We start from the raw sequence: 14,317 nt of genomic DNA on the forward strand, positions 1-14,317 counted from the left end.
GTCGGATGTAAACAACATATTGAACTCTGCCACCCTAGACCACGTGTGCCCTGTTGACAGGCCTTGAGCTTTCTTGCAACATCCCCGAAGATAGCGGTGGCGTGATAGGCGTTCCCGACTGCTGCGCACTATACTACACACACTGATCGCGCCGAAGGTGCACGCGGCGGCTTGGCTAGTTCAACAACGTCAATGACGCATTGCATTTGCCGCACTGACCTCTCCTCCGTGCCGTGCTCTGCGCCTGCCACACCTCGCAAGGACTGGCGGCTTGCATCCACAAAGATGCGCGACAGTACGGGCTCACTGGGCTCACTCTTAGACAAGGCTTTGGCAGACGCCACTTAATACTTTGTTATTCACAGTTTCAAAATGTTTCTTGACGGATTTGGAGATCGCAGCAGAAGTAGTGGCCAAGAGAAGACACTGCCGAGGTTGATCCCGCAAGCGCTGATTTTGCCCCGCTCTCGACTTCAAATGGGGCTGTAGCTGCTTTGGCCCTTCTACGCCACTACTGCAGCGCAACAGGGGGCACCGGTCTATCACTTGTGGGTTGTTTAGACAATGTTGAGGACTCTGTGTTTAAGCACAGTGCTGCCAATGAGAAGCAAGCTACACTACTGCAGTACTTTCAGACAAATAAATAAATACTTTGTGTCAAGCTTCAAGTGAGTACTTGCTGTGCCACGATTGGGGCACGATCGGGGATCGTTGTTCGAAGCACGCATTCAGTTGCACCGCCGGCGATTGGCCTAGGCCGTGCCGACCTCGTCCAGGCCGTGCCGACCTCGTCCAGGCCGTGCCGACCTCGTCCAGGCCGTGCCGACCTCGTCCAGGCCGTGCCGACCTCGTCCAGGCCGTGCCGACCTCGTCCAGGCCGTGCCGACCTCGTCCAGGCCGTGCCGACCTCGTCCAGGCCGTGCCGACCTCGTCCAGGCCGTGCCGACCTCGCGCAGCGGACGAAGTCGGCATGGCCTAGGCTAATTGCGTGTGGCGTAATCAACCACGTGCTCACGGCGGAAGAAGTCGGCACAACCGAACGCGCACTCTGAACGATCCCTGATCGCACCCTTGGTTAATTGATTGATTTGCAGAAGTTTCCGACACATTTTACGTTATTTTATATATCAAATTCTGGCTATATCGAACTATGTCGCAATCACCGCGCTGTTCGATATATAGAGGTTCGACTGTATTACTTGAAAACCTTCCTAGGGCTGTTTGAATATAGACATTTCTAACGGGTGATGAGGCATGTTCCAAACGCATTCACTGTCCCATAAGCTAAGCTGAGACAGGCACTGCAACTAAAGGGGCTGCTATTGGGTGCCGACTAGCTAAATTTGAGTTATCCAGGGAAGGCCAATGTTAAGACCGAAATAACAGAAGTTCGGGCCCATAGAAATGTATCTGTGCCAGCAAAGACCTTCGATCAGGATTGAACTAATCGAAAAATTAACCGGAGTCGAATTAATGGAAGCCTACTATACTTGGAATCACGATTGCACTTTCATTTAGCCGAGATGCTGTTCTCGAATTCATCTCGTATGGCTTCGTTGTTTTTCAGCACATTTGACAATGCTGAAGACTGTTCGCCGAAGTGCTTTGCAATTTCACATTTTTGTCGGTCGCCTTCTCCACCTCGTGTGCTAAATAACTTTCTGTTCTAAGGTCAGGCACATTCACGCAGGGACTGGCAGTGCCATTTCCAACCGAAGACCACAAAAGCACACGCGAGGCACACGTACCAAAGCAATCCACAAACTGCATGCTCACAAGGCCTGCACTGGCCGTTGCAAGTATGCACACAAGCACTGAGGAAGTGGCGCATTCTGGTTCGGCCGACTCTGGGCACACGGAATGCGGTGCAGGGTAACATTTGTCCATTTCATTGCACACTTTGTGCACCACTTCCACAGCGGCAGGGCCGCAGCGCCACGGAGTGCGCACTCACGGCAGCACTACATTTTACGGCAAGCAAAGCTTTCCACGTCGGGTGAGTGAGTGACCCTCTCCGTCGCCAGCTACGCCGTCGCACCCTTTTCTTCCATACTGCGCCCCCGTGTTATCAGAGACGAGGAGCGGGTGCACATTTGCAGCAGAGTTCAGCTTTTGCACCGCACAAGCAAGCGAGCAACCCTCAGCCTCTCTTGTCACGCAGCCTTTTTCTCCATACTGCGCTTTTATGTTATCAACGGGAGGCAGCCATTGCCAGTTCGCTATAAGCAGAGCAGCTTATCAGTATGCTTTGAGTAATCTGGTGGAAAACCAGGCATTCAGGCTGGGACTTGGAGAAATTTCGAATAAAGCGATAATTCGAGCAAAGCGGCTTCGTTACAATGAAGGTTCATACACTATGTTGCTATGGGGTAATGTAATGTGGCTGTATACAGGCCTAAGAGTATGCACTGTATAAAAGTTTAAGGGGGGACGCGGGGATCAGATCGCGAAAATCGCAAAAAATATCGATTTTTGGCAACGGCGCTTTTCGGTATCTGCAATGCCTAATCTACGTTGTATCAAAATGGTTTGGCTGAAAACGCATTAGAAGTGCCCGAAAAAAAATAATTTATCAGTGTATAGCGCGAGAAAACAGCTCTAAATCGCGTAAAATCACCGCAGTTCGCGGAGCCCTAACTCGTCTTTCCCGCCACCGAGCGCCGCCATCTTGGTATCGTTCGAAAGCTCGAAGTTTCGCCGTTCCGTTTCTGAATTCTTCAGTCGTCGCCATCTTCTAACAAGCACACAAACACAAAAGAAGCGCGGGTCTGCTAGAGGTGGTCACACGGGCCCTGCGATGAAAGCGGGCCTCCGATTGGTTCCCGTGCTGAAAGGCGTCTCGCCATTGGTTGCTGCTGCGGCAGCGGGCAAGCTGGCAACCGCAGCCGGCCGCAGTTGTCTGCTTTGCGAACCACGCTGGCGTTGTTCTTCATTTGACGCTCGCTGAATTCAGATTTCTGAAAGCTCCCAGATCAGTGATGGATCGCCGCTCGTTTGAAAAGAAATTTTTGACGAAGCACGCCTTCGGAAAACGGAAGCGCAAGCCTCCTACGGCGAGAAAAAGACGGCCGCCAGCGGGAGAAGCGGAGCACCCTACTGAACACGCCGATAACGTGCCGTGCTATCTTGCACCGTGCGATTCCAACAGCGAAGCCGACAATCGCCCTGTGCCATCTACCCCGATAACCAAGCCACCGGAAAACGTGCCAACGGAGGCTCTCGCACCTGTGCGTACGGCCGCGTGCGTCAGCAACCGAGATCGCGTCGTTGGAGGTGACGCGGGTCGAAGATCACTATCGCCAGCAGAGACGGTGTACCCTGTTTCCGACGCATCGTGCGACAGGGACGCGCAACCTGCGAGTGAGCCCCAACCGTCGACGAGCTACAGTATGGTGACTCAAGGTTCACCAGACGAATCTTCGCCCGAACGTCGCACGATTCAGGCGCGCCTCGAGCCGCATTTCGTGTCAGCAGTGACTGCAGAAGCGCAGGCGTGCAGCGTTCGCCACTCCCTTCGCGCAGTGTCCGCAACTGAGCGGAAGTTCAGTTTGATGGACCAGCAAGGCCAAGAACAAATTTCGGCCTCGTGTGACAGTGAGTACATTATTGTGCAGTTTTCCGCGATTAACTCTTTGATCGCCAAAACTCTGTGCACAAGATGCCAACAGCGTACTGTGAGTGTGCACTGCGATACTAGGCTCGGTCTGGCAGTGAAAATGGTGCTGTCATGCACTACTTGTGGCCCTATTGAGTCCCAGTGGTCCTCTCAAAGGAAGGAAAGTGCAAGGGTGTTTGATGTGAACATTCGCGCAATGCAAGCTGTTCAAGCAATAGGCAAAGGGCAGACAGCCCTGAACGATTTCTGGGCCACAATGAATGTGTCCCATCGTGGTTTGCACCACAAAACATTCCAGGGCCACTTGAAGGGGCTGTTCAAGCCTGCTGCAGGGGAGGCTGCCAACAACATCTTTATAGATGCTGTAGCTGCTGTGAAGAAGGTGTACAGCGAGATGGAGGTTGGCTTCAGTAAAAATGTGACCGTTGTTTATGATGGCACTTGGCTCACGCGTGGTCACGGCTCCCACATTGGGGTTGGATGCATAACAGAATTCCACACAGGGCTTGTGCTGGACAGTGTTGTTCTGTCAAACTTCTGCCTTGGTTGTAGCCTGGGCCCAGAAGAGAGTGACCCCACATACTTTCAGTGGAGGCAGCAGCACCAGTGTCAAAAGAACACTGAAGTTGGCTCTGGGCGAATGGAAGTGGAGGCTGCATTGCAGCTTTTTGGCCGTTCATTGGCCAAGAACGACCTGCGATATACTGCAGTCATCTCTGATGGAGACAGCCGTGTTTTCCAGGCATTGCGAGATGAACAGCCATATGGTTTTATCGCAGTCACAAAAGAAGACTGCATAAACCATGTGAAAAAAAGAATGGGCACTGGCCTTCGCTCCATTGTGAGCAAGGCCAAGAAAGGGGAGCCACTGGGTGGCAAAGGTGGGCTCACACAACAGTTGATAAAAAAGCTCACCAACTACTATGGCCTGGCTATCAGCAAGAACACTAACGATGTTGCTGCAATGCAGAAAGCTGTCATGGCCACGTATTATCATGTGTCATCTACTGACAGTGACCCCCACCATGAGCTCTGCCCCCCTGGCCCTCTCAGCTGGTGCGAGCAGAGAGCAGCAGAGGCGAAAAAAGAACCACAGCCTGCTCACAAATACAAGCTTATGAGCAGAGTTTCCCAAGCCATGCTGCCTTTGTATCAGCGTCTTTCAGACGTCCACTTGCTGGAGCGCTGCAAGGGTGGAAGGACGCAGAATGCAGCTGAAAGCTTGCACTCGGTTATTTGGTCAACATTGTCAAAGGATAAGCATGCCTCACGTTTTGCGGTAGAGACAGCAGTAAACGAGGCAGTTTTGAAATATAATTCAGGGACCCAAAGAGCTTACTCGGAAATGTGTGCTACCTTGGGTGTACATCCTGGTGCCCTTGCCGTCCAGAGGGCTCAAGAAAAGGACAAAGAACGCCTGAAGAAGGCATCCAAAGTCCACCAAACAAAGAAGCAAAGGTGCAAGAAGATGCCTGGCAGCAATGAATCAAAATATTACAGCCCTGGTGCTTTTTAATAAATGTGCAGTGCTTTTAAAACTTTGAAGCCAGTTTTCTCAGTTGCGTTTTTTTTGTCGGTCACCTCGCTCGTGGAAAGCATAGCACAACAATGGCTGGACCGATTTTGGTCCAGTTTGTTTTGCTGTGATCCATAAGCTGCGATGTATTTAAAGACAGTCTTGATATGTTTCTTTATCTTTCCATTATTTAATTATATTCACAATAACTACATGGCTCCATGCAGTGAAGCACAGTCATGTGCGTGTTATGGTGAGCAAAAAATTATTAGAGCACAAAAAAAAAATCGAACACTGTCTTGATGTAGATTAGACATTTAGGCAAACATGCAAAGTATTCCCAACTCCCTATCATGCTTCGTTACTGTGCCAGGCTTTCCACAAGCAAGGAACTTATAAATTCTTATAAAACAAAAACTAATGAAGATATCTTTATGAAATTTTAGATTTGTCTCTTTAAAGCAATGTGCAGTGTGTGTACCAAATTTCAGCCCTTTCTGTCAAGAAACAAGAAAGTTAGTTCCGATCCCCTCCTCCCCCCTTAAAAGATGTACACTGCTGAAATTATGAGACTGAAATTTGGATTCTAGTAAAGCAACAAAGTTTTGTTGCCTAGAGATACGAAGCTCATTAAATTCTACGGCCATCCGCCGGAGATACAAGTATATTGCACTGTGACAAATGACCCTGGCTTTCGTTGTAGGGATACAGTCGGAACTCTACAACAAGTGACCATCCAAGAATACAGGCCGATATAGCCGCTATTGCTCTATCACAGCAGACTGCATTGCCTCACGGCCCAGCAGCCTGCCAGAGATCGCTGCTTGCAACTAGGAAAATAAGACTGCACATGCAACAGGAACAGAGATGGCCAGAAAGATGTACGGCCCACTCCAGTTACACTATTCTTTCCGAACAAGCTACAACGAACTAAGCAGGTAGACAGTGAATGCTGCTGATACTCACCGTCTGGCCACCCTTGCCAATGATGCGCCCAACTTGGTTGGAAGGCACGTAAATCTCTACCCTCAGGGTGCCGTCTGGATTGCCCATGCAGCCCTCGTAGCAAACTTTGTTGAAGATCATGCTTTGTGCCTGCATCAGAGCAAGACGAAACAATGAAGAAAGGCCTGCAGCAGCACATTGTGGTCTACAACGTGGTGCAGAACCTGAAGCAGCAACCTGCGCAGTCTTCCATATGCAGCATCAACGCCACACCAATGTCACCCATGGCATCTCGAAGCGTTTCCAGCACCAGGCTGCACATGTCAGTGCCTTGGTGCGCGAATTAAGCAGGCGTTTTGAGGACTTGTTTCTTGGCAAGTTCCTGCAGTTTACTATGCATTCTCTTGAATGGTGCCAAAAGCAGACGCCACACAGAAAACATTGACACACAAGCACACTAGTGGCACTTGTGTGCATTATGTTCTCTGTGTGGTCTCTGCTTTTCGCGACATTCAAGAGAACGCGTAATGTAGAACCTCATTCATACATTCTAGAAAAAGAAGGCAAGGAAAACATACTAACCATAAAAATTTACGGGCCAAGCCGAAGTCAAAGAATTTGCCAGACTCAATTTTATTTGACACCTGCGAAGCGTTGCATGAATTGTTGCACCACAATATGCTAACACAAACCGAGCTGGTGGGCCTGAGACACATTGTGTCGTTATTGCGGCTTCGTCAAGCTTACATTTGCACTCCTCGAACTCGTCCTAGGTCGGCAGCTCCTACAGACAGTGCATTTTGCCGGAAATTTTGACATGCCCCCATGAGATTCGTTGTGGCTCAAGATGTCGACACACGTTGAGCTGGTGGGGCTCAAGTGGCTAGAGAGGCGCTTTGTAGTTTTCTTATTGCCTAGTGTTTTAATATGGTTATGGGAAACCAAAAAGTAAACGAGCTGGTAGGCAACGATGCTGCCAGAGTGAAAATTGACACTCACTTCACACCGAATAGTGGCACATTTGGGTTACAGCCTATTAAAAGCATCCAGTACACTTCCAACATCATTACGTCACACCCTGTGAAACAGATAGGCAAAGATGCTTATTCCAATACAGTCATGGTGAAAAATCCGGAAAATCAGACTGCGAAGGGTTCTCGTGTCCAAAATTTCAGACGTTCTTATAATTTGGCTTGACGGGGTACATGGTGGTGCCATGAAGGCGTCCAAAAAATCGGCTATTGACTGTAAAGGCTTTTCTGCAGACGTCTACAGTCGCCGACTCATTTTTCGGACTCCAAAAATTCGGACATGCTCGATTATTTGGTCTACTTCACGGCACCGTCATTCTCCCCATAGAATGTATAACAGCCGAAAGTTCGGACAGGTTGCAACCTCTCGTCTGATTTTCCGGACACTCCTTGAGCCAACTCGATCGGGAGCACCATGCACCGACTCTGACCGGTACATAGTTGTTTTGAACGGAGCCTCTTTGCTGCACCATGAAGTGGCACTACTGCAAATCCCCACTCATCATCATCGTTTCTGCCTTGTTCGTAGCTACAGCAGTTGCTGCCTCAGCTTAGTAAGCCATGTCAAGACAATCCAGCAGCTGATTTGTTTGTTTCTTCGTGTACGACGCTGCGAGTAGGCCACGTTTTTCGTTTGTGCGACTTGTGTCGGTGTGATGATGTTTGCTTTGTGTGCTGTGTCAAGGTTGTGGTGATGCAACAAGGCATACGGAAACATCGCGTCAAGTGTCTAATGGCGCCGACAGTGCCCGCGCCGACAGTGCCCGCGCCGACAGTGCCCGCGCCGACAGTGCCCGCGCCGACAGTGCCCGCGCCGACAGTGCCCGCGCCGACTGCGGTGGGGAATGCCGGCAAACGGGTGCCGGGAGGCCTAGGATTTGTCGCCTTCCAATGTGCTCCCTACCGACGCCGAAAATGTTCTGCCGAGACCTGCGCAGTGGTTGCATTGCAATTCCGGACACAGTCTCATTTCAGTTTCACAGGTGCTGATACAGCTGTATTGACATGCGCAGAACTCGACGGCGAAATCATTTGTCAGGTTTCTGCTGCACTGCCGGACGATGACTCCGAGTTGGGAGATGACGCACCATGTGCTAAGCTGCCGTCGCATACGGAGCGTGTACAAGCAGTGACTGTGCGTTCAGCCGCCTATAGTGCCCGTACGACCCTCTCCGAGATTCAGGCTTACCTGATTGCGCGTCAACGGAACAGCTTGCAACAGCGCATTCACAATTTCAAGCCTACCGCCGAGCCCGAGTAAGTGCGTGGAAATAAAAGATTTCCTTTCTTCTTAATCTGCTTTTTCGGACACCTATCTATTCGAACATTCCCGCAGTCCCCGTGAGGTCCGAACAAACGGTCGGCGACTGTATTTACGACATGTGACAGCGTCTCAACAGTTGCAGACTAAGCAATTCCTAAAAGTACAGCACTTTCAAAGGTCCATGAGACATGTCTACATTACACGGAGAGACGCAGGGATCATTTCGCGATAAAGTCTGCTTTTGGAAACCAGGCGTTGCGGTATCGGCAACATTTTAATCTACACTGTATCAAAATAGTTTGGCTGAAAGCGCCCTTAAAGTGCCCAAAGAATTTAATTGGTCAGTGCGCAGGGCGAGAAAACAGCATTAAACTGCACACGGTCACCACACTTTGTGGAGCCATAGCTCGTCTTTCCCGCTACCAAGCAAGTCATCTCGGTATCATTGCAAAGCTCAAAGTTTCGCCGTCCAGTTTCTCAATTCCTCAGTCCTCGCCATCTTGTAACGAACGGGCAAACACAAAAGAAGCACGGGTCTGCTGGAGGTGGTCATACGGGCGCTCCAATGAAAGCGGGCCTCCGTTTGGCTGCCGTGCTGAAAGGTGTCTTCCCCAATGGTTGCTGCTGCGGCAGTTGACAAGCTGGCAACCACATTTGTCTGCTTCGCAAACCTTGCCAGCGTCTTCCCTTGACACGCAAAATTCTGTTTTCCGAGAGTTCTTCCGTTAGTGATGGATCGTCGCTTGTTTGAGAAGAAATTTTCGACGAAGCATGCCTTCGTAAAAAAGGAAAGCCTCATATGGCAAGAAAAATATGACGATTGGCGTTACAAGAGGAGCACCCGACTGAACAGGTGGATAACGTGCTGCACTACCTTGCACCATGTGTGCGACTCCAGCAGCGAAGCCGACAATCGCCTTGTGCCATCGACACCAACAATGCAGTTGACGCAAGATGCACCAACGGAGGGTCCCGCGCCTCGGCATACAGACGCGCGAATCAGTAGCAGAGATCGCATCACTGGAGGTGATGCGGGTGGAAGGTTACAATCGCCAGCAATGACGGTGTACTCCGTGATGCATTGCGCGACACGGACATGCAGCCTGCGAGTGAGCCTCAGCCGCCGCCAAGCTACAGTGCGATAACCCAAGAGTCACCGGACAAATCGTTCCGCGAACGCCACACTATTCAGACACACCTCGAGCTGTGTTCCGTGTCAGCGGCGATACAGACGCACAAGCGTGCAGCATTCGCGACTCCCTTCGCGCGATGTCCGCAACTGAATGGAAGTTGAATTTGATGGACCAGCAAGGCCAAGAATAATTTTTCGAAGCCCACCAAACGACGAGGCAAAGGTGCAAGAAGGTGACTAATAGCTATGATGCCAAATATTACAGCTCTGGACCATTTTAATAAATCTACACTGCTTGTAAAACATTGCAGCCCGTTTACCTCCCTCTTCTTCTCTTAACAGCTCCAGTGTAAAAACCTCTTCAATCCAGTTGCTGCCTGTGGAACGGCCTTTATGTCTCAAGCTGCTTTTAAGCCACGGAATACAGCAGAACAACAATGACAGGTGTGTGCACAGTTGTGCATACAAGGTGGCTGGTTATACACTATATTACTCACCCTCCACTGGCACTCGGGAGTTCCCACAATCGTGACCTTTCTCTCGTGAGCATCAGCAGGGTCATCCTTGTTTGGTTGAGCAACCTGAGTGGTGCAAAGGAGAGAGAAAATTAAGGGCATTATAAACACAAAAAACCAGAACCCTTCATTTTACTGTGAAGGCACTGGACAAGAATGATGGCACTTTTTGCTGCATTCGCGCATTTAAGGGACAGTCAGCGAAAAACAAGCATGTCACTGCGGCACGGAAAAACTGAGGACTATCGAGAATACGGTTGACACTTGTAATAACGGATCTAGCAAGAAATGTCCATAACATCCATTGTCCGTTCATTCTCAAATTTAGGGCTGCTAGCATATGTAAAACTTGTGGGCGTGTGAATACATTCGCCGACTGATTTTTCAGACTCCAAAAATTCGAACATGCACGGTTATTCAGTCTGCTTCACGGCACCGCCATTCTCCCCATAGACCATAACGTATAACTGCCGGAAGTTCGGACACCTTGCAACCTCTCGTCGGATTTGTCGGACACTCCTTGAGCCAACTCGATTGCTAAACGGCATTTTTGTTTTGAACGGAGCCTCCTTGCTGCTCCACGAAGTGGCGCTACTGCAAATCCCCGCTCATCATCATCGTTCCTGCCTGCTTCGATAGAGTGGCTACAGCAGTTCCGGTCTCAGCTTAGTAAGCCGTGTCAAGACAATCCAGCAGCTGATTTGTTTCTTCGTGCATGATGCTGCGAGTAGGCCACATTTTTCGTTTGTGTGACTGGTGTCGGCGTCGTGATGGTGTTTGCTTTGTGTGCTGTGTCGAGGGTGCGGTGATGCAACGCAGCATACGGAAACATTGCGTCAAGTGTCGAATGGCGCCGACAGTACCAACGCAGACTGCGCTGGGGAATGCCGGCAAACGGGTGCCGGGAGGCCTAAGATTTGTCACCTTCCGATGTGCTCCCTATTGACGCGGAAAATGTTCTGCCGAGACCTGCGCAGTGGTTGCATTGCAATTCCGGACACCGTCTCATTTGACAGTTTCACAGGTACACTGCTGTACTGACATGCGCGGAACTCGACGACGTCGAGATCATTCGTCAGGTTTCTGCTGCACTGCCGGACGATGACTCCGAGTCGGAAGATGACGCACCATGTGCTATGCTGCCGTCGCATGCGGAGCGTGTTCAAGCAGTGACTGTGCTTTCAGCCACCTATAGTGACCGTACGGCCCTCTCAGAGATTCAGGCTTATCTGATTGCGCGTAAACGGAACAGCGGGCAATGGCGCATTCACGATTTCTTCAAGCCTACTGCCGAGCCCAAATAAGTGCGTGGAAATAAAGGATTTCTTTTTTTCTTAATCTGCTTTTTCAGACATCTGTTTATTTTGACATTTCCGCAGTCCGTGAGGTCCGAATAAACGGTCAGCGACTGTATAAAATTTTTCCATATAAAAGCGAACTCGAATAATGAAAATGAAGTGTGAACTGAACCGAATATTTCTTTTATTATGATCGTATTTACTTAAAGCTAGCATGACCGTGATGTTTAACATGAGGGTTGACTTTCCAGTGACATGAAATTTTTAAAAAATGCCACAAATGTTATGCAAGATGGAAGGACAAAGATACGGTACCTTTCTTCAATAAATCACAGTTCGAAAACAAGTTCTCTTCACTTATCGTCACCGGAGGCAGCTTCCTTGGGAGATCCCTTTTAGATATAGTTTCACTTTCGCGAAATTTCGCGTGAATTGGCACAGAAAATGTCGCCGACAAGTGTTCCTGGTGCTGTGCCAAGCTTGCCATCAGTGTCAAGAGTGCTGCCAGCTGTATACAGTCGAACCTCGATAATTCGAACTAAAAGGGCCCAAAAATATGTTCGAATTTAGGGGGGACGTGGTGATTAAAAGTTATTACTTACTTATGAGCCAAACGTGATAAAAATTGGCATGCTTATTTAGTTTCTTCTCCCGATTCTAAAGTTGCAGTTATTTTTTCTGTAGGTTCATTATTTCGTTACATAATTAAGAAAACAATGTTTTTTACAATGTCTTGTTTTTACTACAATAGACAAATAACCGCTGCACAAAAATAGACAAATGACATATGGACCAATAGCAGAAAGCACAAGCTTCCCAACATAGGAAGAACTTTTATGATTGGATCAATATTTCTTACTTTATAGTGCACTGAACTCCATTGTTTCGAACGTGGCCATGCATTAGTTACACAAAAGACAAATTCAAAAAACTTTAAACAAAGGAACTTGAAAAACTGCTTCCTATGTTGGGTGCTCCAAACATCTAGCTTCATGCTACAAAAATAATTAATATTATATCTATGATAGCTACGGATATGTCACAGTAAATGTCTTGCTGGGTGTGCAAAATTAGTATTTCAAGAAAATCAAGTAAACAAATAAATGTCACATTTAATTGTGAAGAGTCACAAGTGTGTGCACATACACATTCTCAAAACATTAGTAGGCTCCTGGGGCATAGTCAGTTTGGGCATTAGTACCTCTGTGGCGCTTTTTGAATAAGCACTGCACATTTTCTGCCAATGCATGCTTGTGTTCAGATGCAGCTGATCGGCGCCGGTCTTTTTCCTCCATGCGCTGCATGCACTTTTGGCCAGGGTTCATCGAGAGTTTTTGCAAAATGCTTGCCGAGGTTCTTCTGCAGCCAGCATTGAATTTTATTCCTGCTTCCGCCACTGCAGCCTCAATGCTGAAGAATAATGCGTGCCGCTCCTTCGATGCGAGCGCCCGATGTGCTTAGTCGCGCAGTTCGAGGTGCCAACGCGCGAAGTACCTAGCCGCGCAGTCTGAGGTGCCGATGCGCGAAATGCCTAGTCGCGGGATCGAGGAGTGGACACTTGACGCGCTTATTCAGGCAGTCCGATGTGCCGACGTGCGAAATTCCTAGCCACGGGCTCGAGGAGTCGACACTCGATGCGCTTATTCGCACAGTCGGCGCCAATGCACGAAATGCTTAGGTGAGGGTCCGAGAAGTCCGCGTGCGATGTGCATGGTCGCCGAGTCGGAGACTCCCTATGCGCGAAATGTTTAGCGGCGTGCCCGATGTCCTTCGTCACGAATTCCGAAACACCGAGTGCTAAAAGGCCTAGCCGCATGTCCGAGGATTCCACGCGTGAATCTTGGTCGCGAAGTCCGCGTCGCCGATGCTCGGAATGCTTAGCTACGAGTCTGAAACGTGCACAAGCGTAGGGATCGGCCACGCTACTGCGATGTCCGCATAGCGCCCGTTTTGACACGTCGAGATTACGGCGAGTGGAGACGTCCAGACTCGCGAGGTGCGAAGAGCCGAGCAGACAACGCGAGCGCCGGGCCAATGGCGAACCGCGCTGGAGTCACATGGCGGCGCGGCCAATCGCAGACTCCGGCACGAACTTCAGTCATTTGCTTTTTGTGCGCTTATTTCTGTATGGAGGAGATCGCTGAAGTGGCAAATTTGAAGACGGAGAAATTCGCTTTCCAACGAGACCAAGATGGCGGCGCTCGGTCGCGCCATTCCGGAGATATTGCGGCTTGAAAAACGCTGTTCTTTCTTGATTTCCGCGAGATTTTTCGCCACTTTGGCTGATAAAACGAATTTTTTAGAGCACCTCTAACTGGTTTACAGTGATGGTATTTGGGTATCAGATAGAAAAAGGGTTATAGGAACTGAAAATGTGATTTTCGAAAAATCAATTTGTTGGCAATTTCTCGCGATGCGAAAGCCGTGTCCCCCTTTAACCCTTTGAAGGTTTTAGCCGTACATGTACGGCGGCGATTTTTTGTCCCGCAAGGTCTTTGCCGTACGGGTACGGTTCCGACCCTCCGTTTGAAATTTCGCGCCATAATGACGATGCATGCTCACCGGGAGGTGCTGCCACCTCTTAGCACTTACAAGATGCGTTCGAAATTGGTGCTACCGTCTTGGGGAGACAAACAACCGATTGCTAGCTTCAGCGCATCGCTCAGACTGCGGCAACGCCCTTTTGGCGGTTTCGGTTTCACCGCTTGATCGCAACGGAGGCGCGCGAAACGTCTGTTATTTTTTTTTTTTGTCGGCACTCTCTTGCAGGGCGGTGGAAGTTGATTTCTATCTTGAATGGCGCTGCTTGCTCTTAGCTTGCTTATCAGCGCCGTTCACGAGGTATTCTCGCTCTCAGTGGCAACGTGCTTTCGCGGTTTCGGTTCCGCCACGTGATTGCAACGGAGGCGCGAAACGTGGTTTTTCTCTTTGTCGGCACGCTCTCGCAGGGGCGGTGGAAGTTGATTTCTATCTTGATTGGCACTGCTCTTAGCTTATCAC

At 49.5% G+C, this 14,317-nt stretch overlaps 1 protein-coding gene across 3 annotated transcripts in view; it reads right to left on the bottom strand.

Annotated features, from left to right (window-relative positions):
• Imp (IGF-II mRNA-binding protein) overlaps window positions 1–14,317 on the bottom strand; it is a 68,499-nt gene that overhangs the window by 15,979 nt on the left and 38,203 nt on the right. For all 3 annotated transcript variants that reach the window (XM_055075995.2, XM_050187170.3, XM_072286599.1), the window contains 2 exons: window positions 10,002–10,085; window positions 6,099–6,227 (listed from right to left, as the gene is read on the bottom strand). In XM_055075995.2, coding sequence (XP_054931970.2) covers window positions 6,099–6,227; window positions 10,002–10,085 — 213 coding nt within the window. The remainder of the gene's footprint in view (window positions 1–6,098; window positions 6,228–10,001; window positions 10,086–14,317) is intronic.

The sequence above is a fragment of the Dermacentor andersoni genome, chromosome 2 (genome assembly GCF_023375885.2).
Source record: "Dermacentor andersoni chromosome 2, qqDerAnde1_hic_scaffold, whole genome shotgun sequence".
Taxonomy (NCBI): Eukaryota; Metazoa; Arthropoda; class Arachnida; order Ixodida; family Ixodidae; genus Dermacentor; species Dermacentor andersoni.